This window comes from Osmerus mordax, chromosome 14 (genome assembly GCF_038355195.1).
Source record: "Osmerus mordax isolate fOsmMor3 chromosome 14, fOsmMor3.pri, whole genome shotgun sequence".
In the NCBI taxonomy this organism is placed as follows: domain Eukaryota; kingdom Metazoa; phylum Chordata; class Actinopteri; order Osmeriformes; family Osmeridae; genus Osmerus; species Osmerus mordax.
Window position 1 is genome coordinate 15510724 of NC_090063.1, and position 25867 is coordinate 15536590.

The 25867-nt window shown below is 53.1% G+C and overlaps 1 protein-coding gene across 1 annotated transcript; it reads left to right on the plus strand.

Annotated features, from left to right (window-relative positions):
- The first annotated feature begins 679 nt into the window (after positions 1-679).
- Positions 680-25683, plus strand: cplane1 (ciliogenesis and planar polarity effector 1). The gene is made up of 48 exons (XM_067250358.1): positions 680-760; positions 853-988; positions 1249-1368; positions 1700-1932; positions 2283-2389; positions 3023-3179; positions 3401-3504; positions 5325-5507; positions 5784-6033; positions 6446-6646; positions 6739-7547; positions 7696-7874; positions 7981-8061; positions 8410-8694; positions 9054-9285; positions 9516-9655; positions 9851-10068; positions 10220-10384; positions 10720-10891; positions 11078-11235; positions 11302-11412; positions 11696-11821; positions 12049-12356; positions 12614-13753; positions 13933-14078; positions 14341-14444; positions 15466-15509; positions 16538-16607; positions 16746-16826; positions 17001-17891; positions 17991-18169; positions 18312-18399; positions 18518-18575; positions 18816-18950; positions 19028-19090; positions 19202-19480; positions 19681-19901; positions 20277-20373; positions 20737-20931; positions 22220-22253; positions 22417-22590; positions 22626-22779; positions 22931-22986; positions 23227-23391; positions 23510-23667; positions 24032-24151; positions 25041-25201; positions 25444-25683. Exons 1-48 carry the CDS (start codon positions 680-682, stop codon positions 25585-25587), a joined length of 9513 nt encoding a protein of 3170 aa, XP_067106459.1. The 3' UTR covers positions 25588-25683.
- Positions 25684-25867: the final 184 nt, after the last annotated feature.

Below are 25867 nucleotides of genomic sequence, written 5' to 3' on the forward strand. Positions count from 1 at the left end.
CCATAAAAAATCTCTCAAAAGGAATTAGGGCTCAGTACAAATTTGTGAACTATTTACTAATTCGTTTGTTTTGTTCTATCCTTATTTTTGAAAGCTTTGCTTTTTATCTGTTTTAGCTATTTGAAATAGAGGGCATTTTCTCTCCACCGGGGCAGTAATCGGCGTTCGCGGAGAGACAAAACATGTTGACCCATCCAGTGAACATTTCTATGGCAACGTGGGAGCTTCATTGAGAAGGATCATGGGAAGTGATTCTGGAGTTGTTGAAGCAGAGGGAAATTCGAAATAATGTAATATTACTCTGTAAAAACAATGAATTGTCCGCCAAACTGTTGCATTAGTTGTAAGTATGAATGGAATTCCAATTAATGAAGGGTTTCACAATGTGATAACACAGTTCGTTATGCGACAGTACTGTTTTAGCCAACCGGCTAACGTACGCTAGGCTAGCAGAAAACGCTAACGTTAGCAGCAAACTATTTACATGTGACATGAATTTTTCACACTTACAATCTCAGCACTTATATGCTGCATGAATGGAAAACAGACAGCCGTCTTTGGTTGTTCCCTAAATACAATACTGCTCTTAAATACCTGCCTCCTTCGAAACCCTGGACCTTTGCTATCATAGATTATGTTGACCGTCTACTGATTGTTATTGGCCAGTGATGAAAACAGGATGGAGCTGCAGTTGGAGGTTGTGTTATCGTCTTGCATTAAACGGAAGAAACCATGGCCGCGGTTCTGTTGGCTGGGTTTGGTAAGGATTATCCCCGATGCTGTATAGTTATCTAGCATCTCATGTTATCATGTCAGGTAAACACATTGATTGACTACCATCCTTATCCACAGGAGAAGGAGTCGGTTTTCTTACTGGATGACAGGCGGATAAGCGAGATCAACATGATCTCTGGTCGCACTAGGAAGAAGACGCCCAAACTTCACCCCTTACTCCCTAGGGTGGTAACCATGGCTGCATCTCAGAGTGGTGAGCTCTCAGGGGCTACTAACAAGAATGGGTTTTACACTTTGAAGTCACTTCAAGTGTGTTTATACTTCAATTCAGTCTATTGACAGTCCTTAGTTACTGTTAGTTAACTATGCACTACTGTTTGAACTGTGTACTTTGGATCCTTGATCTTGTGCTTTCTATATGCACTATTTGCACATCCATTGGATAAAAGTGTGTGCAACATCATGAGTAAAGTGTAAATCCATTGTATCCTTCTGCTGCTTGGCTATTTGCAGGCATGTGGCTTGCAGGGCTGCTAGAGTCAGGAGAGATGTTTCTATGGAGCAGGGACAAAGATTCCTTGAAGATGGTTTCAGCTGTCCTCGAAGTATCTCAGATGGTTTCTGCTGCTCAAGGTTTGTATTTGGACCATTAAGAGTCCTGCTATACAACCCCAGCTTCTGACTGACAACCGTTGCCACAGTCATCCAACACAGGTCCATGGACTAATAAAGTATTATCTTTGTGTGTATGTCTGTGTGTATATATGCCTTTGTGTGTATGTGTATGTGATGTCTGTGTGTGTATGTCTATGTGATGTCTGTGTGTGTGTATATATGCCTTTGTGTGTATGTCTATGTGATGTCTGTGTGTGTATGTCTGTGTGTATATATGCCTTTGTGTGTATGTCTATGTGATGTATGTGTGTGTATGTCTATGTGTGTATGTCTGTGTGTATTTTCACAGGGTCACGCATCCGCCTGTCCCTCCTGGTGTCTGGCGATGGGATGCGTGTTCTCCTGGTGAGCCCAGCCAGACAGGTGTTCCTCTGGGAGTGTGCGGACGTGCGTGACCTGGCGGGGGTGAGGGATGGCCCTGCCAGGGGCGTCTGGGCTCACATCCACCCCCCTCGGGACTGGAGGGCTCCCTCTCCACAGGACAAGGAGACATCTCTGCACAGTGTCTTCGTCAGGACAGATGTGAGGATAATAAAACTGGGAAGAACAGGGAGTCAGGTGGCTGAGTGGTTAGGGAATCGGGCTAGTAATCACAAGGTTGCCGGTTCGATTCCCGGCTGTGTAAAATTATGTTGTGTTCTTGGGCAAGGCACTTTACCCTACTTGCTTCGGGGGAATGTCCCTGTACTTACAGTAAGTCGCTCTGGATAAGAGCGTCTGCTAAAAAAAATGACTAAATGTAAGAAAACAGTGTCTCTGTCTTGTGAGGGACAGTGTCGTGCCACTATCTGAAACACTTGTCTTGTGACACTGTGAAACACTCCAGATTGACCCCCCCTTGTCTTGTGCTTGTAACGTTCTGTACTCCACAGGCTTTGGGGGATGTGTGCTTGTCGGCGTTTGTTTTCAGCGACGGAGATAAACTGAGTGTTACTTTTCTGAAGATCCAGTGGGAGGAAGGCCAGGGTAGCAGAGTCGGGTCAGCAGCATGGGATTCCATTCACCTTTATTTTCTACATTTCTGTTCTTATATGACACTGGAACAGGGGTGGACAAACCTGGTCCTCGAGAGCCGCTGCCCTGCATGTTTTAGATGTTTCCCTGCTCCAGCTCACCTGAGTCAAATGAATTGTCATTACCCGGTTTTCACAGAGCTTGATAACAACCCATTCATTTGACATTCATTTGACAACAGGTGTGCTGGAGTAGGGAAACATGTAAAACATGCAGGACAGCGGCTCTCGAGGACCAGGGTTGGACACCCCTGCACTAGAAGGAGTCAGGTGGCTGAGCGGTGACGGAATCGGGCTGGTAATCTGAAGGTTGCCAGTTCGATTCCCGGTCATGCCAACTGACGTTGTGTCCTTGGGCAAGGCACTTCACCCTACTTGCCTCGGGGAAATGTCCCTGTACTTACTGTAAGTCGCTCTGGATAAGAGCGTCTGCTAAATGACTAAATGTAAATGAATGTGGACACTGAGATGTTTTTCTGTGTTGTTACGACACTAGAAAAACTGTCAAAGCAAAAAAAAAAAAAAACATATAATAAAAAAAATTCTCACTTTATTTAACTTGAACGGTGAATATGATATGTTTCTGCTCTGTGTTTTAGTTCTGTGGGATACAGTGTTCGCTGGGTCACCAAGACGTACCCGCTGACCAGCCTCAGCCCGCCTTGCCGGCCGGTGAAGTCCAGGGGGGCGCTGGTGTCAGCCTTCTCCCCCGATGGTCAGCTGTTATCCATAGTCCTGAACCAGAGAGACCCAAGGGTGAGTGTCTGCAGATTATATTAATAATAACCTGTTCACTTTCTTCAAAAAAGATGTACAGTACAGGGGGGATTCAAATCTAGAACATCTTGATCTGCGGTCAAATGCTCTAACCGCCGAGCTATACCCACCTGTCTGCTTCAGTGCCTCAGCGTTCAGGATCCAGGAAGGTGTAACGCCACAGTCACAGTAGATGATGGTTCGTGTTCGTGTCTCTGCAGGCTACGCAGGTGCTCTTCGTCAGCACGCAGAACTTCGTGAGCGTGTCCAGAGGACTGGGGGGCTGCGGCAGCAAGAAACTAGCCATCCCCTCAAAATACGTGAGGTACAGAATGAATGAATGAGGAAACGAAGGAATAAGACTACAAGTGAATGAGGGAATTGATTATTGGGTGTGCTTTGCCTTCGGCAAGGGCACAACCTTTGTTCTCTCACATATATATTTATTTATTTATTATATTTTTTTCGCCCCCCTAAGGATCAGTCAATATTTGGACTACATACACAACGGCGGTGTCAAAAGGTTCGTCTTGGTAGCGATTGCGTTGGTTATATTTTATTTACGTTCCGTTGCATGGTTTAAGTAGAAATTGCGTTTTTGTGGTGAAAAGTGAAGCTAACGGTGGCTAATTTGCTAGCCACAGTCACTGATGTTACTAACGTCACTAACGTCACGAAAACACGCGTGACTACCTGTAGCAGAACATTCGTTTCACATCTGTTAACTTGGGGGATAGCTAGGCTAACTATAGCTTTACTGCAAGGCAGCTGCAGGAACGCCACAAGCAAAGAGGCCAGGGTGATAACTATTTACTCATTTTACTTTGTGATGTGAAACACAATTATGACATGTAATGTACAATATTAGCTGATATTATTAAGGAAGTAGGCCCACATCTACTTTTGGAAACGGTAGTCTACTATTTCACTGAAGCATTAGCATCATGACATTAGCCTCTGTTGCCCGGGCAACACATACTACAGTGGTCTATGATGCATCTGTTTTCAATTTTTAAAATAAACATTCCTCACAAATACATTTTCGTTGTAGGATTTATTATGACAATACATTATAAGTAAACGATTTGTGGGTGAAATGATCATTGCCTGTGGTTTCAAACCAGTGTTGCTCACTGCAACGCTGTAGCCTACCTGAGACACTACAAAAACATCTACACAGCTGTAGGAAGTCAAACGGCGACAGAACATGTTCGGCACTCCCCTTACTTAAATCAAAAGTCTATCTAACTGCTCACCTTAACTTCATTGCCACAGCCTAAACTTTGTCAATCTGTTCATGAAAATAATTAATTTCAGCCTAAACCGTACAACGGAACGTTAAATCCAATTCAACCAACGCAATCGCTACCAAGACGAACACAGCAGTAGTCTACTGTACTGTAGTAGTACAATTTACCGGGGCAGCTTCTCCACACAGGGATAGCGCACTTTGCGTTGTTACTGTTGTTACTTAATGATCGCTACCAGTGAGCTTTTTTTTGAGGAAATGAGAAGATCTATTTCATTCTACACTTCACTCGTATTTTCAGTTGTAAATGAGCAGCAAAAAAAATGCTTTTAATTCTATGTAATCTTTATAAATAATAAGTATGCATTTTTATATAAAATATACAGAAATATCAGTTTTAAAAATGTCATTCAAAAACGGACCCCTGTGCAACCGACGCAAGCAAGCAAACCCTACAATTTCCCCAGAAATTGTACCCTCTCTAGTTATATTAATGAGGGAGTGAATGAATACTGTCATTAATGGCATAAATTAAGTAAGGATTGAATGAATAAAATAAATGAATAAATTCAAAGATTCAAGGACAAAGATTACAATAATTAATTAGTTATAATACTTGAATATTTTAATACACACATTTAAAAAAGAATGAACGAATACATGAATAAAATAACAGAAATTAATGAGGGAATCTAAGAACGAATGATGTGTACAATCAAATTAATTGGTTTAATTTCATGGAGGATCACATTTGATAGTTTTGTGGCGGGAGGTGGTTTTGGGGGGACGGGCCACCCCTCTGGGCTGTGGACCCTGGACCATACTAACAAACGAGGGGGGCTATATGTACGGAGGGTCGAGAGCGGAGCTCTGAGTGTGTTCATCGCCCCCTGCAGGTCGTACTGGGTGGGCAGCGTGAGCTGGTCTGCAGGGGGACTCCTGCTGGCCTGCGTGCTGAAGAGAGGCTCCCTCCTCATGGTGGCCCGCCTGGGCGGCCTGCTCTCCCTGTCCACCTCCGGGTGCAACGTGGACTTCAGCCCTGCACATTTCCTACCCTTGCACCCACTGGTCACCTACAAGTACGAGAGTAATGTTCATGTTTTCATAGAGTAATGTTCATGTTTTCATAGAGTAATGTTCATGTTTTCATAAGAGTAATGTTCATGTTTTTATGGAGTTCCAACGTGGTTATTGTGTCCTTTCTACTTAACATGCACGATTTCCATCTAATCTACGTGTCTTGATCTCTTCGTTCTGGTCACTGATCTCGTGCCCCACTCCCCCCCCTCACTCCTTTCCTCTCTTCCACCCCCTCCCCTCCACCCTCCTTCTACCCTCCCACCTCCCCCCCCCAGACCTCCGGTCTCCGTGGGGACGAAGGACGCCTCTCTGTCCAGCTCCAGCATGTCGGCCCGGGACCTCCTGAGACAACGCTTCTCTGTGACGTGGCACCCCCGCCTGCTCTACCTCATCGTGTCGGACGGGTACATGGCCACGGTCCTGAGGACCGCAGAGAAGCCCTCGTCTGCGGCCCTGCTCAGGGCAGCGCTGCAGGACACCAGCCGCAGCCTGGAGAGAGCCAGCACCGCCCTGGAGCACACTCAGGTGAGGGGACGGGGCGGGGGCGCAGGGAGGGAGGAGGTGGAGAGTGTTTGGGATGGGTGGAGGCAGGGAGGGAGGGAGGAGGTGGAGAGTGTTTGGGATGGGTGGAGGCAGGGAGGGAGGAGGTGGAGAGTGTTTGGGATGGGTGGAGGCAGGGAGGGAGGGAGGAGGTGGAGAGGGTTTGGGATGGGTGGAGGCAGGGAGGGAGGGAGGAGGTGGAGAGTGTTTGGGATGGGTAGAGGCAGGGAGGGAGGGAGGAGGTGGAGAGTGTTTGGGATGGGTGGAGGCAGGGAGGGAGGGAGGAGGTGGAGAGGGTTTGGGATGGGTGGAGGCAGGGAGGGAGGAGGTGGAGAGGGTTTGGGATGGGTGGAGGCAGGCAGGCAGGGAGGAGGTTAATACATCTCTCTGTCTTCAGCCTCATGCCAGATCCTGGTTGGAGTCTGTATCCTGTCTGAAGCAGAGCAGCAGCTTGGAGGAAGTGAGACCCAGGACCTTATCAGTGTCTCCTGCCCCCGCCACGGCCCCGGTCCCAGATACATCCACCTCTACCCTGCCTCTCTTCCTGCAGGACCAGGGCACCCTGGGAGACACCAGGGAGATGCTCCAGAGAGTCCAGGTCAGAGTTCTGTGTTCTGGTTCTGTGGTTGGATCTGCTGCCGTTATAGCTGTGGGCCTTTACCAACAGCCTGCCTCTGCTCCGTTTCCCAGGCCATGTTTGAGGATGACTCGGATAACGAGGGCCTTCCTGCTGGCTCCCACGGACAGGATGGAGGTCGCCTGGAGTTTGCCTCCATGTTTGACACCCTCCACGCCGTCTCAGACACCCTGGTGGACCCCCACCCAGACCCAAACCCAGACTCTGACTCTGCGGACTCTGACAGGAAAGCTCCCCCGGTCATCTCAGAGCTCCGCAGGGCCCAGGACAGCCTGCTGACGGCCTGGGCTCTGGGGCTGTCTCTAGGGGGCGCCCTGGAGGGCAGAGAACGCCTCCTGAGGTACGCCGTCCGGTGCGCCGTCCGCTTTGCTGCGCTCCTCCGTCTGACCACCCATCCCGGCACGTACGCCAGGAAGAAGAAGAAGAGGGAGAAGGAGACTCGGTCGTTCTCCTCTCTCCTCCTCCGTCTCCTCAGAACTCTCATCTCCTTCCTCCCCTGGGTCGGCCTTGGCGCCGGCGGGCGCAGCTGCCTGGGATTGGTTGTGGAGCTCAGCCAACAGCTGGTCAGCCTGCTGCTCTCCCCGCCCCCTGGCCCGTGTCTGATTGGCCGGGCGGATGGTGGACCCACCTCTCAGAGCCTATCCACAGCCATACTTATGCTCCAGCTGGTCTCGCGCAGTCTGGACCACACCTACAGCCTGCAGCAGGAAACACCCTGGGGGTCCTCCCACCTCCAGGGGGAGCCGGGCCAGCCCCCCTGGCCCACGGACGCCTACCGTGTGCCTTTGTTGCAGGAGGAGGAACTAGGGATGCCCAAGCATATACAAGAAGCGCTCCCTATACCGCAGAGACCCTCCAGCAGGTGGTAGCATTTCTACTGTGTTAACATTCAAACCTGAAACCCCCTCATCTGCAGGCAAATGCTCTACCACTGTCTAAGCTACACCTATCCCTGACTGGGGTTATGAGAAGCTCCTTAACTGTTTTTATCTGTTGTTGTCTTGGTGTAGGTTGGTGGAGGTGTGGCGGTCAGTCTACAAGCTGACCCTGCAGTACTGGGAGGAGCTGAGGGGCGAGGGGCAGGGGGAGGAGCTTGATCGCGTGTCTGTCCTCCTGTCCCGCCTCCAGGCCTCTCTCCAGGGGCTGGGGGAGGAGCTGGGGGCCGGCCCCGCCCTCTCGACCCACACAGGTAACATCTGCCCACAGGCCCTACGGAGCAGCATGGAACATACACGGTTTGCTTCTGTGGTTTTCTGCATGTGGTCGGAATGTGCCTTTTCGTCCTGCGTTCCCAGGTGAACGTCACTTCCTGTTTGGGTCGTACAGAGAGAGCGTGGATGCATGGAGGGCTGAGCTGGAGGCGGTGAGAGAAAGAGGTGAGGTCTGACTCATGCATGACCTTAAAGTGGGAGAGAGAGAGGTGAGGTGAGGTCTTACTCATGCATGACCTTAAAGTGTTAGAGAGAGAGAGAGAGAGAGAGGTGAGGTGAGGTCTTACTCATGCATGAGAGAGAGAGAGAGAGAGAGAGAGAGAGAGAGAGAGAGGTCTGACTCATGCATGACCTTAAAGTGGGAGAGAGAGGGGGGGGGGGGGGAGAGAGAGGGTGTGGCGAGGCCTCATTCATGGTTACAGTGTAGTAGAGATGATGTCTAACCCAGACAGTACCTTATAGTGTAGTACACAAATGGAGCGGATCCCGAACTGACCTGCCCCTGTCCTGCAGGAGGCGGGCGGGCCGCCTTCGTGGAGACCCGGCTGTGTCTGGCTCTGCTGTACGGCCTGCTGTTCCGGTACGGCCTGAGAGAGGCCCAGGCCCTGGGGGACCACATGGCTGCTGTGCTGCAGGCCCAGACGGAAGCTCCCCAGCCGGGCCGGACCCACAGAGAGGCCGCCTGTGCCGTGGTTCAGAGTCTGGGCAGGTTCATGGCCTCCTTCTTCACCAACCAGCCCCTCCTGATCCTGCCTCCCCACAGCGTGGACGTCCTGCCCCCCCTCCACCTGCCCCACGGTACAAACACTCAGCTTCTCTCAGGTTCAGGGCCGACCAAACACTGTTAAAACGACGCCTTTCTGATCCTTCATCTACCGCTGTACCCTTTGCGTGCGCCATTTCCTACGTCGTCTTGGATACAAGCGTCTCTTAAAGGACTCAAATGTCAGACGGCCACAGATGAACATCCAGACGTCTCTTCTCTCTCTCTCTCTCTCTCTCTCTCTCTCTCTCTCTCTCTCTCTCTCTCTCTCTCTCTCTCTCTCTCTCTCTCTCTCTCTCTCTCTCTCTCTCTCTCTCTCTCTCTCTCTCTCTCTCTCTGTCTCTCTGTCTCTCTCTCTGTCTCTTTCTGTCTCTTTCTCTCCCTCCCTCCCCAGGCCCTGGCGTGGGCCGCCTGGTGCCCCTGTGCCAGGAGCGCGTGGCGGGGGCGGTTCGGGGACAGCAGCTGTCAGAGGTGTGGACGGTGGGCTACTGCCAGGACCTGCTCCTCCAGGGGGGGCTGTTACCTGAGGTGGTCTGGCTGGCACAGCGGCTGGGGGACTGGAAGGCCGCTGTCTCCGTGGGTCTGGCCTACACCACCTACTGCAAGGAGCACAGCGACCTCACCAGGTGTGTGTGGCCTGGCCTTGTGGGGTCCTTTGGCTGGGCCCCCATGACTTGAACATAAATGGAGATAACATAATTTTGAATGGGAGTGAATATGGGAATATCAAAAACAAAACTGTGTTTTGGTGTCTTGGCAATCCACTCCCATCACTCTTAACTCACCACCTTTACTCATTGTGAACATTTTGTGAGTGTTTTTAAACTGTTTCTAATGTTAAGGGATATCTTCTCAGACTCAGGTGGAGAGAACTACATCTCCCAGCTGCCCTTGAGCCTGAGAGCATATTTCAGGATCAGTTGGAAGCTCTGCTGGGCCGGAAGGCTGGGGCAGAGGAGTCCCATGGAGACCAGGACACACACAGCAGCTTCTCAGGTCTGACAGGAGCAGTGGCTTCTTCTTTCTAACGTGAAACCTTCACCTGAGAGCTTCATCTCATACTAGTGTCCTTCCAACCTTCTCTCTCTCTCTCTCTCTCTCTCTCTCTCTCTCTCTCTCTCTCTCTCTCTCTCTCTCTCTCTCTCTCTCTCTCTCTCTCTCTCTCTCCCCCTCCCCCCCCCTCCCTCCCAGACTCTCTGGAAGGGGAGGACATGGAGCAGCTGCAGGCGTCTGTGCAGGAGATCCTGAAGGCGTCCGTCATGGCGGGGGTAGACGTCCTGTCCCGGCCCCTGGTTGCCCTCCTGGAGGCAGCCAGAGACCTGGCCTCCTGCCTGCCTGCCCTGGTGCCCTCAGGGCTCTACCTGCCCGCCCCTCCCCTCTACTGCCCCCAGCCCACTGCCAACACGCAGGTACACGGGGCAGGGATGTAGACAGGGACAGAGTCAAGTCCGACAGACTACTGCACGCTTTTGTATAAAAAATATGTTTGCATGTGTGTGTTTGCGTGTATATATATATATGTGTGTGTGTGTTCACGGTGGCCCCCCCCCTCCCTCCCAGGACCCGTCGGGGACGCAGGGGGAGCGGGCGGAGGAGTGTTCCCGTCACGGCGTGTCCGGGGCTCTCCAGCGGGCGCTGCTGCTCCTGAGGGGCGCACGCTGCACCCGTCCTGCTGCCCAGTGGTACGTCAGCCACCTGCGGCGCTCACGCCACCTCCTGCACAAGGTACGCACACACACACACACACACACACACACAAGGTACGCACACACACACACAAGGTACACACGCACACGCACGCACAAGGTACGCACACACAAGGTACGCACACACACACACACACACAAGGTACACGCGCACACACACACAAGTAACGCGCACACACAAGGTACGCACACACACACACACACACACAAGGTACACACGCGCACACACACACAAGTAACGCGCACACACACACAAGGTACGCACACGCCCCTCTGAGACCATGCTGCTGTACAGAAAGCATATCTCAGTGAGACAAGCTGACTAGATGGCTGAATCCTCTGGTCTCTCCTCAGGTCCGGCTGAAATACTCCCAGCATCATCCTGGTGGACCTGGTCCTCCTCAGCCCGAGGCCCAGGCAGAGTCCTTCCCCGAGGGCCTGCTGAAGCTGGTGACCCAGGGCGGATTCTTCAAGCAGGGTCCTGGAGGAGAGCGAGTCCTGGATCCTGTCACCATACAGACTATCAGTAAGAGACCCCTCTGCAAGGGCTACCATTCAACCATCTAGTTCATCTTCTCTTTAAAAGGTCATATTCATCTGAATGTATTCATTTAGCATACTTAAAAAAATATCCAAAGGAACATACTGTCGCTATAGAATGTAAAGTCTTGTATGGACGTGTTTTTGAGTGTTGTTGTCGGGCCTGTGGCAGTATGTTTCAGAGAGCTGTGCGGTCTGTGCTGGATGCTGCATGTCAGAGACCAGCTCTCGCTCACATGCAGGAAGTACCAGGCCGCCAGGAACTGTGGGAAAGACCCCAAGGTCCCTCAGGCACCTGCTGACTCTGGGGTGACAGCTTCCTGTGTGGAGGCTGACTCTGGGGTGACAGCTTCCTGTGTGGAGGCTGACTCAGGGGTGACAGCTTCCTGTTTGGAGGCCCTGCGCTGGGCCCGCCGCTTCCTGCCCTTCTCCCGCTTCCTGAACGCTGAGGAGATCCTCCAGGACACCCTCCTCAGCCTGGTGTCTGAGCTGCCCCCATCTGCCCTGGTACACCTCACCTCTCCTCCCTGACCCTCCTCTCCTCCCTCACCCTCCTCAGCCTGGTGTCTGAGCTGCCCCCTTCTGCCCTGGTACACCTCACCTCTCCTCCCTCACCCTCCTCTCCTCCCTCACCCTCCTCAGCCTGGTGTCTGAGCTGCCCCCTTCTGCCCTGGTACACCTTACCTCACCGTCCTCTTTTTCCCTAAATGATCTTTCTAACTCTGTGGTTAATGTGTGGTATTGGAAGTGTTGGTCTGTGAGGCCCCTCACCCCAGCCTCTTCTCCCCAGGTGGCGGACACCTTGGCGGGGGCTTTCCCTGACGAGGAGGAGTCAGTCAGGGTTCCACTGAGGGAGAAGTACAGCTGTCTGCTGCAGAGGCTGAGGCACTGCACCGTCCCAGGTAACACCAGCACAGTACCACTGTCACACTGTCCCAGTAACACTGTCCCAGTAACACTGTCCCACTGTCCCAGTAACACTGTCCCAGTAACACTGTCCCAGTAACACTGTTCCAGGTAACACCAGCACAGTAACACTGTCCCAGTAACACTGCACTGCAGTCTGATAACGCAAACATCTAATCATCAAAGTCCTTGTTTCCTGTCCTCTGCCTTCTAGCCTCGCAGCTGAGCGGTGAGGAGGAGGAGGAGGAAGAGGAGGGGAGGGAGATGATGACCATCCTGATCCGGGACAAGCTCCGACAGAGGAGGAAGCACCAGCGGCGCCTGGCCCGTCACCTGGCTCCCCCAGAGCTCCACCTGTGGGAGAGGGAGGAGGCGGAGGAGGAGCGGGGCCGCTCGGCCGCCCTGCTGGAGAGGTTCTCCCTGGGGGCCAGTCTCAGCACCAGCACCCTGACCGACTGTGGGCGCCCCCTGGTGTACAGCGACGGAGACACGGGGGAGAACACCTCCGAGGCCCTCTCTCCAGACCTGCAGAGGGCGGCTCGCAGGTACACTACGGACCAGTTCCAGTTTCTGATTTTTTTTTTTACATTTAGTCATTTAGCAGACGCTCTTATCCAGAGCGACTTACAGTAAGTACAGGGACATTCTCCCCGAGGCAAGTAGGGTGAAGTGTCTTGCCCAAGGACACAACGTCATTTTGCACGGCCCGGAATTGAACCAACAACCTTCTGATTCCCTAACTGCTCAGCAAGTCCCTGACTTTTTAAAGATGTATTGATCTTTTGAACCTTGTTGTCTGCAGTAAGAAAGTGAAGGTCCAGGCCAAAGCTGTGGGGGCTAAACGAGGCGTTAGGAAGACTGAGATCATCCAAGAGGAGACCCAGAGTGGAGCCGTCCCAGGGCAGGACCCAGCAGCCCATGCCCAGTCCCAGCCCCCCTCGCTGGGCCTGCCCGTGGTCGGCACCTGGGAGTTTGAGCTGGAGGACGAGGAGTACCTGCGTTTCCTGGAGCTGTTCCTCTTCTACGTGCTGGAGAGGGACGGCCCCAGGGGCGGGGCGTGGGACAGGGACCCCCCCTTGCTCCGGGGCTTCTGCTCGGAGCTGAGGAAGACCGAACTCCACTCGCTCACCTTTGACGTGCTGACCACGCTCCACCGCCACCGCCGCCAGCGAGACGGGCGCCGCGCCCCCGGGAGGCCCGAGGGAGCCGCCGGCCCCGTGTTCCGAGCGGGCCACTGCTACGCGGCTCCTCCCGACTCCGCCCAGCCTCCTCCCTCGTCTCTCCGCGTTGACCCCTCCGTCTCCAGATCCAGCCTCTCTGCCCTGCCTCTCCCCGGGCTGAAGCCGGGCAAGCAGCTGGGTTTGTTTGGCCTCAGACAGCAGGGCGGCCCAGCCCCGGAGCCCGCCACCCAGGAAGGCCGCTCGGGCTCCGAGCCATGCCCCAGTCCGAGCTCTCTTCCCTGGGAGCAGCCGTCCGAGAGCTGGGCGTCTGGATCCCTGGTCCCCATGGAGGCTGTGGAGCTCCAGCAGGAGATGGACCCCAAACTGGAAGCCCAGTTCCCCAGGCTGGGGAGGTTGCTGGAGTGGATGGTACGCTGGGCCGACAAGAGGGTCCTGCTCTTCCCGCCCGACAGGAAGAGGGAGAGGGGGGTGGTGGGGGGCGGGGGGGTGGTGATCCGGGTCAAAGCTTCGGCCCCTGCCGTCCTCACCGCCCTCAGAATGCTCCAGCTCAGATACGCCGTCGCCCTGCTGGCCGCGGACCACCACTACGCCCCCGTCCAGGGCCAGGAGAGACTGTGGACTGTTGCCCCAGTTCTGGAGCCTGAGGTGGGGGTGACGGTGGAGAGGGAGAGGGAGAGCAGTGTGGATACTGGCTACCCTGCCTCAGCCGGCACCCCCCTCACCCTGCCTGACCAGGAGCCCCGACATGAAGACCTCTCCTAGTAAGAAAGTTCTGTCTGTATCGTGTTCATTTATGGGATGTCTATAGCTAGGTGGTGGAGCATTTGACCATTGATCTAAATGATTCTAATTAATCTAATCCAATGAATCCATCGAACCCAGTGGATACACTGTACTTATGGAATCAAATGGATCTGATGGATCTGATCTGTGTCTGCAGTGGGTCCCAGACCGAGGGGGAGGAGCCAGCACCGTACCGGGACACCTCACCACGCTATGACCAGGAGGCGATGACCTTTGAACTCGAGGAGAGAGGAGCGACCTTGCGACAACCGTCACCAGATGACCTTACCTCTGAACGCGAAAGTAGCTACGCAGACTCACCTGTTACCTGACACCCATTCCTTAGTCATATAGGGGGTTGATTATCCCAAGCATAAAGAGTATTACATCTAATTTCAGTGTATTAAATTATTTTTTCATCATTCATCTTTTTCTACACAATTGGAAGTGTACTGATTTTGTATATTTACATACTTATAGACTACTTTCATACATGCAAGTATGTTTGTACTTATCTTACGTAAGTAGAAGTAAGATATTTTTCCTCTTGCGTGTTGTTCTGTAGATGGCAGTCCTGGGAAGGATGACGTCAGAGCGTCCCCCTCCGTCTCCCCTCCAAGTGCCCAGCCGAACAGCCCCCCCTCCTTCCTGCTCAGCACCCAGGACAGGGTAGGCCCTCCTGCCCCAGTCACACCCCCCTCCTTCCTGTTCAGCACCCAGGACAGGGTAGGCCCTCCTGCCCCAGTCACACCCCCCTCCTTCCTGCTCAGCACCCAGGACAGGGTAGGCCCTCCTGCCCCAGTCAGACCCCCCTCCTTCCTGTTCAGCACCCAGGACAGGGTAGGCCCTCCTGCCCCAGTCACACCCCCCTCCTTCCTGTTCAGCACCCAGGACAGGGTAGGCCCTCCTGCCCCAGTCACACCCCCCTCCTTCCTGTTCAGCACCCAGGACAGGGTAGGCCCTCCTGCCCCAGTCACACCCCCCTCCTCCCTGTTCAGCACCCAGGACAGGGTAGGCCCTCCTGCCCCAGTCACACCCCCCTCCTCCCTGTTCAGCACCCAGGACAGGGTAGGCCCTCCTGCCCCAGTCACACCCCCCTCCTCCCTGCTCAGCACCCAGGACAGGGTAGGCCCTCCTGCCCCAGTCACACCCCCCTCCTCCCTGTTCAGCACCCAGGACAGGGTAGGCCCTCCTGCCCCAGTCACACCCCCCTCCTTCCTGCTCAGCACCCACGACAGGGTAGGCCCTCCTGCCCCAGTCACACCCCCCTCCTCCCTGTTCAGCACCCAGGACAGGGTAGGCCCTCCTGCCCCAGTCACACCCCCCTCCTTCCTGCTCAGCACCCAGGACAGGGTAGGCCCTCCTGCCCCAGTCACACCCCCCTCCTTCCTGCTCAGCACCCAGGACAGGGTAGGCCCTCCTGCCCCAGTCACACCCCCCTCCTCCCTGCTCAACACCCAGGACAGGGTAGGCCCTCCTGCCCCAGTCACACCCCTCTCAGTGTTTTTTAACCCTGTCTTCACCCTCGACCTGCAAGCCCCGTTTGTCCTCATGGTTTTACTTGTTCATATATTGGCTCTTGTGGGTCCATGTCCTGGGTTCATGTCTTGGCTATACGATTCTGTCTGTTCTGGCGGTTTTGCTGGTTCATGTCCTGACCCTCTTGACCCCCTGTCGTGTTTTCTTCCAGGTTATGACGCTAGCAGACCTGCAGAGCGCCAGCTCCAGCTTCCAGTGAGTTCTGCTCTCTCTGTAGAACATAAATGGAAAACGGGCCTCTCTTTTCACTGTGTGGAAAAAAAAAGTTTAATACTAAAATTCCCCGAAGTTTCAAAAGGTTAAAAAAATATTTTCCTCTAAATGTTATCAAAGGTTTAAAAAATATTTTCTAAACAAAGTTTTCCAAGATGGAATTTTTTTTTTTCCAAAAAGGTTTTTAAAGAAAAGTTTCAAAGGATTAATTTCCCTAAAAAGTTTGGAAAGGTCGGAAAACTAAAAACAAACAAAAAAAGGTTATCAAAAGATTCCCCCAAAAGTTTTCCAAGGTTGATAAAACAAAACCAGGGTGTCATTTCCCCCCAGGAGACCCAGTTTACGCAGGTAGACTTCAAACTCTCTGGCTGGCGTGTCGCTACCATGGTGACGGTAAATAGAAACCGCAACAGTAGAAACTGAGAAGCCGGCCAGGAAGGGAAGAGAGCGTTCACTCTGTTCTCAGGTTGCTGCGTGTAAAGTTCCTATTTTATTTAGACCAAAGTACCGTGTTAACCTCTGACCTCAAAACCCTTGCCTGTTGCAGAGATGAGGAGGTGGACAATCAGTCGAGCCTCGATAATCTGGGGAGAGCGCCTTGTGATACTGATGGAGAGACGTCAGCCAAGAGGTAGGTTTCAGTCTTTAAGCTGTCCTGAATTCAGCGGCTTATATTCCTTATTCAACAGGAAACCAGTTCACAGCAAAGCACATCTTTGGATAAAAGTGTCCAGCTAAATAAATTCATCTTAATTGTAAGTTAGGAAGTATACGGTATCGTAGTGTCTGCTCAACTGTAACCCCGGTAACTGGGTAACAACTGTACACTCTGCTCAACTGTAACTCCTCAGTGGCCACAGTGAAGCTCCAGGACCAGGCTCCCCGCCCCAGCCCGACCTACACCCCCTCCCCATGACGGGGTCTCCGGCTGGGGCTCACACAGCCAGCTCTGCCCCTGGAGCTCCAGGCCTCCAGGGCACCTCCACCTCTTCTCCCCTGCCTGCCCCCAGCCAGACTCCCCTCACCCAGGCAGACCCTGTCAGACAGCTGCTACAGGATGAGCTCTTTAAGCTGGTGCAGGTAACTGAGACACAGAGGACGGAGGGACACTGCTACTGGAATGATAAGAAGAGAGAATGTGACTGCAGATCACGTCGCTGTTGGAGATCGTTCAGTGACGGTGGTGTTTTTGTGTGTGTTTGTGTTTTCCAGTTGCAGCAGGTCAACTTCATGAGTCTGATGCAGGTGGTGGGGGCCTCCTTCAACAGCCTCCCTCACCTCCAGCAGATCAGCCTCCAGGCCCAGCCCAGCCTCCACCCCCCCCAGCCCAGCCTCCACCCCCCCCAGCCCAGCCTCCACCCCCCCCAGCCCAGCCTCCAGGCCCAGCCCAGCCTCCACCCCCCCCAGCCCAGCCTCCACCCCCCCCAGGCCAACATCCCTCAAACTTCTGTTCCACTGACTGTTTCTTATCAGACCTCCACACCCAACCCCCAAGACCACCCAGGCCCCCAGGGCTCCAGGCAGCCTCGTCCAGCCCCCTCCATCCCCCCACATAGGGGGGAAACCCCCTCTGATCGCCCCCCTGTTCACAGCCACCTCCAGCCCTCCATGGAACCCCCTGTACCAATCTCCCACCTTTTGTCTGTCCATCCTGGTCCAGCAGGAGGCTTCCAAGGGGAGGGAGCGGGGTGGATCCCCTCCTCCCAGGGGCTACTGACCACCGTGGACCCCCTGTCTAGGCCCGCCTCCAGCGCTTCCTTCTTACCCCTCCACGGGGGTCGCAAACATGACAACCCCGCCCCCGCCTCCGTTGTGTCAGGACTGAAGCTGCTTCAGCTCCACCCCTCCCTGCTGTCCCTGCCGCCGCCCCCCCCCGCAGCCCCCGTAAGGGAGGCCTGGGGGCCGCATCCTGGGGGGAGAGGCCAAGCGGGGCCCTCCCACCTCAACCTCAGCCTGTACGACCCCGTGACCCTGAGAAGGGCTCAGGAGGAGGAGAGGAGGGGGTGGAGAGGCGGAGGGGAGGAGAGAGATGCCACAGCTCCACCTAAACACCTGAATCTGGACCAGTACTCCCACCAGACCCCCCTCCACCCTCCACCCAGAGGCACCCAGCCCCCAGAGCACCACACGCAGGCCTCCAGGGGGGCCGAGCCCGCCCACAGACTTCCGACACTCCCGCCCCACAGGCCCCACTCTATCCACGGCTTCCCCCTGCTACACTTCCCCAACCCTGGCACACACACCTCCATCAGCCTCCCTCACTTACCCCTCCCACTCCGCTCCACATCCCTGGCCCCCCCACCCCCCTCGGGCCCCCCCACCAGGCTCCAGCTGCTCCACAGAGACCCCGACCCCCCCAGCATGGTGGGTACTACCCTGCATGGCACTGAATACTACTGTGTACTAATACAACTCCATACTACTGAATACTGAATGTTATGCATTTTCTTGTGTGTGTATCAGATGGCTCCCCCAGCCGGGCGCCAGGCCAGCGTGGCCAGGCTCATCCCCCTGGAGGAGCTGATGAGCTGGGCCCTGGGCAGGGAAGCGCCTGGAGGGTCCAGGATGCAGCTGCTCAGGGTGGACCCCCAGACTCGGGGCCCCACCCCGGCTAGCACGCCCTCCTCCACCTCCAGCAAAAGGTACGAAGATGCAGCTCTCTGGTTTATCCGTGGTTGGGTGGGTGTGGGTCTGGCTGGCATCTTTATGGTTGGGCCGCCCCCCCCCCCCGCCCACACACACACACACAGATGTAACACCTGTCCCGTGTGTGCTGCTCCCCAGGCAGGTGAGGAGAGAGCAGAGACGGAGGGAGGGCCAGGGGTCAAAGGTCAGCTTCAGACCCGGAAACTCCATCATCCCACCTCCACAGGTCAAATTGTTTTCCATTGTGATTAATCATTCATGATCTTAAATAACTCACACAAGTTATTGTTATTTGCTTTTGAATGATTAGTTTATGCTTGTTTTTGTATCCCTTTGTCCTCCAGCCCACTGAGGAAGAACCTGCGGAGTCTGCTGTTGGGGAGGGCTTGGTCTTCCCATTAGGTGAGTGTCTGTCTGGCTGTCTATCCATTTACATTGACGTTTTAGTCATTTATCAGATGCTTTTATGTGTGTGATGCGAAAGTAGTGCACATGGAAAGTACAGCAGAAGTTAAAGGATCAAGTACACAGTTCTAACTGTGTTTGGTGGTCATGGATCCATCCATCCAGTCTTTGATATTTCCCCCGAGGAGTCACAGGCAACACAGCCCTCCACCATGACCTCTCACTTGTCCCCCTCAGGGACGTTTGCCTCTGAGCTGAGCGGTCGGGGCCTGGTGGCCAGGGCCTTGTCCACCACGGCAGAGCTCCACGCCTTCGCCTCCACCCACAAGAGGCCCCCGGACAGCCAGGACGCCTGCACCAACACAGAGACAGGTTCCACCCCCCTCCCCCAGACACACACACCACACACCACACACTCACCACACACACTCACTTATCTTGTGTTGCAGGCTCTCCTCCTTCCCTGGCTGATAAAGCTGTTTCTCCTGGCTCCCCAGCAGTTGTTCCTGAAAGTGAGTGTAATATTTCGTATTATTAATTTATGTCATACAAAGCTTTGTAAGTTTATTGTGTGTGTGAATGTGCATATAATCATGTTTTGTGTGTGTGTTCTCTCCTGCTAGCAGTGGGCTCCGCTGCGATTCTCCCTCCTGAGTTGTTCCTGAACCTGCGGTTCCCCAGAGAAGCTGCAGACCAGGCTGCTGTGACGCCCTCGCAGTTCATCAACGTGATTGATCTGGAAGATTCTGCCCTCCTCCAGGAGCTACCCTCTCGCCCCCAGCCCTCCCCTCCCACCTCCTCAGAGCTCCACCTCCTCGCTGCCTCCGTCACTAACTCCGCCCGGCCACAGATGCCCATTGCCAGCACTAGCAGTCAAGACAAGGTGCCCCAAGGTTCACCAGGTAGGCAGGGCCACACTAGGCATGTTCAGCTGTTTTGTTTGACATTATTGTGAAGTGTTAAATAGTCAACCAGTATTGTATCTGTATTGATTAATCTACTAGTATTGTATTATAACAGTATTGTACAGTATTGTTCGTATACTCTTGACAAGGATCTTTGTCTCGTCTCCTGACTAGCTGTCTGTATTATTTCCCTCCAGATGTCTCAATGTCCTCTCCTCCAGGGACCCCCTCCGAGTCCGGGGGAGACCCCGAGATGGTCACCCTGCCTCGGGGGAGGAGAGGCCGAGGTGGGGCCCTGGAGGCCTGGAGGCCCTCTGGGATCCAGGTCTCTGCCCACCTGTCAGAGATGGACGCCCAGCTGTCTGCCCTGCAGGACATCGCTGAACACATGGAGAGGGAGTTCTCCAACACCAGGCTGGTACGCTGCCGTCACCATCAGGCACCAGGCATCTTAGGCTGTGTGGGGACGGTGCTTGTGTGGAGATCTCTAAGTGTGTGTTAGGATTGTCTGTGTCTTTAAGTGTGAGCGTGATAGGATGTATGTGTATGTGTGTCTCTGAGTGTGTGTGTTAGGATGTCTGTGTGTCTTTGAGTGCGTGTGTTAGGATGCGTGTGTGTCTCTGAGTGTGTGTGTGTTAGGATGTTTGTGTGTCTCTGAGTGAGTGTGTTAGGATGTGTGTGTGTCTCTGAGTGAGTGTGTAAGGATGCGTGTGTGTCTCTGAGTGCGTGTGTTAGGATGTGTGTGTGTGTTAGGATGTGTGTGTGTCTCTAAACGTGTGTGTGACTCGTCCAGCTGGTGAAGACCATCGAGACCCTGGCTCCAGGCATGGCTCCAGATGAGGAGAGGACACACATGAACAAGACTGTCACTCTGGCCGTGTCACCTGAAGGTCAGCACGACGTCACTATCACATAACCCCCCAAGTCCCTAGTTGTACTGAAAACAAGTCCAACTACATTTAAATATCTAGAAACAAGATTGATAGATGGAGAGTTTTTGCAGTAAGTAAGTAAGACTTTATTTATATAGCACTTTTCATACAAGAATTGCAGCTCAAAGTGCTTTTTACCCAGCAGTGTACCCATACAGCTATGATACTGGTGCAATACGGCCGTGACGGTTTTTAGATTCATCGCCAACATGACCTCACCTTGGACAGCAAATGTGTGTGTGTTTGTGTGTGTGTGTGTGTGTGTGTGTGTAGCCACACAGCATGCCAACGTATCTGTGTGTGTCTTTTCTCCTGGCACAGCGTGGAGAACTCGGCCTTCCCTGCCCCTCGTCACTCGACCGTCAGGTCACCATGAAGAGGAGGAGGAGGAGGAGGAGGAGGAAGGTCGAGATACTGAGATAGTCAGTTCAGCTCCGGGCGGTCCGAATCTGCACCTCTCTCTTTCTTCTCCCTCCGCTGCAGTCCGGAACACCTCCAGCCACCACATCCCCACAGGTACCCGGCGACACATGACTCATCTGCTCATCTGACACGCCATTGGTCGATGACACTGACAGGGGAGGAAAAAAATCCATTCTTATTATTTGCTTGTATGAAGCCACAATGACATCAGTGTAACCACATCCCCGTGAGTTCTCCCCACCCCCCACCCCCGGGCTGAGACAGGAAGCAGGAGCTGGCAAAGTTCCATTCCCACTTACCTAATTTCCTGTTTACTTCCTGTTCATCTCCACTTACCTGCTCCCTGAAGCTATAACTCCCAGTGTTTCCTGTGACCACACACATTCCTCCCTCGCCCCCCCAGTCTGTTATCTGCCCTGAGAGGAAGTGGTGATTGGCATAAAAGGGGGGGGGGGTGTTGAATGAGATCTCTCTGTGGTTGCAGCCTGTGGCTTTCCCCAGGTAGACCACACTGAGTCAACTGCATGTGATGTCAGTCAGGGTACGGGTTGCTCCACACACACATTCCGTCACACACACACACATTCCGTCACACACACACACACTGTCACAGACACTGTCACACACACACATACCGTCACACACACACATTCCGTCACACACACACACACTGTCACACACACACACTGTCACAGACACTGTCACACACACACATACCGTCACACACACACATTCCGTCACACACACACACACTGTCACACACACACACACATACCGTCACACACACACACACACACACACACACACAAACACACATACTGTCACAGACACTGTCACACACACACACACAAACACACATACTGTCACAGACACTGTCACACACACACATACCGTCACACACACACACACAAACACACATACTGTCACAGACACTGTCACACACACACATACCGTCACACACACACACAAACACACATGCTGTCACAGACACTGTCACACACACACATACCGTCACACACACACAAACACACATACTGTCACAGACACTGTCACACACACCTGGGGCACAACACTTAGTTTTCACCTTGTTACTCAACACTCCTGCACTGACACAGTAGCCCCTAGTAACCCACACAGTGACAGCTGGAGCTAACTGCTTTAGTGGTTGATGTGACACAGAGAGACGAACATTCATTCTGTAATGCACACACACACACACGTACACACACACACACTCGTACACACACACCCACTACCAGGCATCTGATCTGTCTGGACTAGTTCCAGGTAGGTACATAGACTGGAGTCAGAACTTGGCTTGTTCTTGGCTAGTTGTCTTTCTCGGGCAACTGTGGGATCAACGTTTGTGTTTCTCCTGCAGATTCAACGTTCAACATGGCTGGACCATCCACAAGGTAAGTGACACCAATTGCTGGAAAGTTCTGTGTTAGAGTTCTACTTGTCATTGTGTTTTACAAATCTGTCATTTGGCGAGTCTCTTATCTCCCCCCTCCCCCCCCCCCCACCCCTCTCTCTCTTTATCCTCTCCTCCTGGCTTCTTCTGCCTCTCTTCCCCAGGTGGCCTGACCTCAGTGGGCTGAGCGATGTGGCGGACATCTTGGGAGAGCTGGTGAGGGACGGAGCCATGTCCCCCTCGGCCCTGGGCCTGTCCTACAGCCAGGCTGCCCACCTGGGGAGGTACAGTGACACCAAACAAACACACCCTCTTTTTCCCCCCATACCTACACACTGGTTCTCAGCTGTGACTGTGTGGTGCTTGGCAGGAGGGCGGGGCAGCAGGGCGCGCGGGCGGAGGAGGAGAGGAGGGAGCTGAGGATGTGGATGAGGAGGAAGCAGAGGGAGAGGACGGTCGAGTACCACAGACAGAGGGAGGAGAAGAGAGAGAGGGAGCGCAAGCCTTTCAAACCCTCCGTCGCTTCAGTGAGAATGCTCTGAGAATGATCTTTTAACATCGTACACATAGGATGTTAACATGTGATTAATATACTGTATATATATAATATATTTAAGCCCATTTAACAAAACTGTAACTATGGTAGAATTTTACTCAGTTCTCCATGTTGTTCCGCAGAAGCCAACTTCCAAGGTCTTGGACATCAATAGGAAAAACAAGGAGGAGAAGGACAAGTATGTACAGTACACAGTGAACTGAGATTTCCACCTATCTGTGATGGGCTTTTGGTGTGTTTTCCTGAGTGTGTCCATGTTTGTCTGTGTGTGTGTGTCCTCATTGGGCTGAGAATAAGGTGTCTCCTTGTCATCAGGGTGGTGTAGTACCTGTGGGTCGACAGGCAGTGACAGAATGGAAGGCAGACTGAGTGGGTATTTGCTGATGGTGTGTGTGTGTGTGTGTGTTTGCCCTCTCAGGATTCTACTGATGGAGCACCACAACCAGAGAGCCCAGGAAGCCTGCTCCCTGATCACAGACCTCCTCACAACCCCTCTGAGCCTGCCCGTGACCCCCGCACGACCTCTGGCCTCCCCACGACCTCTCCCCTCTCAGGTCACAAGCAGCACGCGAAGAGGTCCTAGGTACACCACCTCCAATGCCCCCCCCCCCCCCTTGTATTATAATTCCTTCATGTTATTTTGATACAGTATTAGTTTCCACATTCCCTGAGGGGTAATCCTGGTTGTGGCCCGTTCCCAGGGGGCGGAGCTTGTCTGTTGCGTTGGAGAAGAGGAGGAGCGCCTCGGCCCTTCTGGGACGGACCCGCTCCCTGTCCTCCACCCGGCCGGCCCCGCGTGTCCAGGGGTCGTCTGGGGGTCAGGGGACCCTGAGCAGCAGACTAGGCCTCCACCGCCCAGGTACGGAGGGGCTCGCCTGCAGACACGCCACCAAGCCCTCGCAACACTCACACACTGCAGCATGTTTTAACTGGATGAGGGGTACATTTGTATGCAGTTCCTATGTAGGAGGGTGTTACGTATCCTGATTGTCCGTAAGTTGGACTCCAGAGTTGAGAGGTTACGTTGACATTTTATTCCTTTATCAAGACGCTTTCATCCAAAACGATGTATATAGAAAGCACAGCAGAAGATCCGTGCTCAGACAGTTCCTACATCTGACAGTATGTCAGTAGTCAAGGAAGAGTCTGTATTTTCTAGCCACATGGCACGTTATTTCACTGAGTGTGTATAGCAGCGCTGATGTTTGTGTCCTGGGCGTTAGCGAGCGTCTTGCCGAGGGACCGGCTGTCCCAGGTGACCCGGCGGGGCATGCTGTCTGAACAGAGGAGCAGGACGGGGATCCACTCCACCTCCCACGGGGAAACACTCACCACTGGACATGGTAGCCTGTGCATTACTTTCAAAGCCTGTATATGACTCTCAAAGACTGTATATGACTTTCAAAGCCTGTATATGACTCTCAAAGACTGTATATGACTCTCAAAGACTGTATATGACTCTCAAAGACTGTATATGACTCTCATAGACTGTATATGACTCTCAAAGCCTGTATATGACTCTCATAGACTGTATATGACTCTCAAAGCCTGTATATGACTCTCAAAGACTGTAAATGACTCTCAAAGCCTGTATATGACTCTCAAAGCCTGTATATGACTCTCAAAGACTGTATATGACTCTCAAAGACTGTATGTCACTTTCAAAGCCTCTGCATCTCTTTCAAAGCATCTCTTTCAAAGCCTGTACAACGTCTGTACGTGTCTTTCAAAGCCGAACATCTCTTTCAAAACCTCTAAAACTCTTCAAAATCTATACATCTCTTTCAAAGCCTGACCATCTCTTTCAAAGCACCTGAATCTGTTTCAAAGCACGCACATCTCTTTCAAAGCATGTACATCTCTTTCAAAGCCACACATCTCTTTCAAAGCACCTGAATCTGTTTCAAAGCCACACATCTCTTTCAAAGCACCTGAATCTGTTTCAAAGCACATGGACCATACCTGAACGGTCTTTGTGATAAGGCGTGGAAATAGCAACACGATTCTTTACATTTACATTTACATTTAGTCATTTAGCAGACGCTCTTATCCAGAGCGACTTACAGTAAGTACAGGGACATTCCCCCGAGGCAAGTAGGGTGAAGTGCCTTGCCCAAGGACACAACGTCAGTTGGCATGACCGGGAATCGAACTGGCAACCTTCGGATTACTAGTCCGACTCCCTCACCGCTCAGCCACCTGACTCCCCCCTTCTTTGCATCGTTGTGACAGAGCGGTGGAGAGAGCTGAGCCAGTCCCCTCCTGGACGGAGAGGGGGAGGAGAGGCGAGGGAGAGGAGGGAGCAGGCGGAGGAGAGGGAGGTGGTGAGCCCGTGGGACCCCCCCCCGGAGATCCGCAGGCTCCTGGGTCTGGAAGGCTCAGACCCGGGACAGGTGAGGAGGCTCAGTATGTAGAACTCACAGTAGAAGTCAACCATCACAAGTAGAAATTGTCCCAACAGTATTTCGGTGTCTACAGTCAAGGGACGGTCTGTATTTACCAGGCGCACGGTGCAAATTTGCCACATCTTCAATTGTTTACAAGGACAACAGGACTCCAAATCATCATTAAGATGATTAGAAGGTAACTGACCTGTTGGCTTTAGGACTGAACTGACCTGTGCTGTTGTTGTCAGAGTGTGGCAGGAGTGTCAGAGGACCGTGTGGGAGGAGCCAGTGGAGGAGCAGCTGGGCTGGAGACCCTGTCTGACAGCACCGGCAGCATCCTCAGCAAGCTGGACTGGGCCGCCATCGAGAGGATCGTGGCTGGAGAGGGCTAGTCTGGGAGGGGGTCGGCTTGGAGCGGCACCAACGTGGAAGAGAGAGTGCAGAGCAAGATGGAGGAGGCCACCATAGCTTCTGTCACAGAGATGGACTCTTGCCTAATAGGCCTGTGTGGTTGTGTGACTTAATTAATTCACCAGACTTTTTGAATAGTCAGTTTGTGTGTGCTTCAGTCTGTGTGACAGATTTTGTTATTTATTATGTACAGGAATACAATAATTATCCTTTGCTCACTTCTCAAGAAAAAGTTTATAAAGTTTGAATTTCGTTTTTATA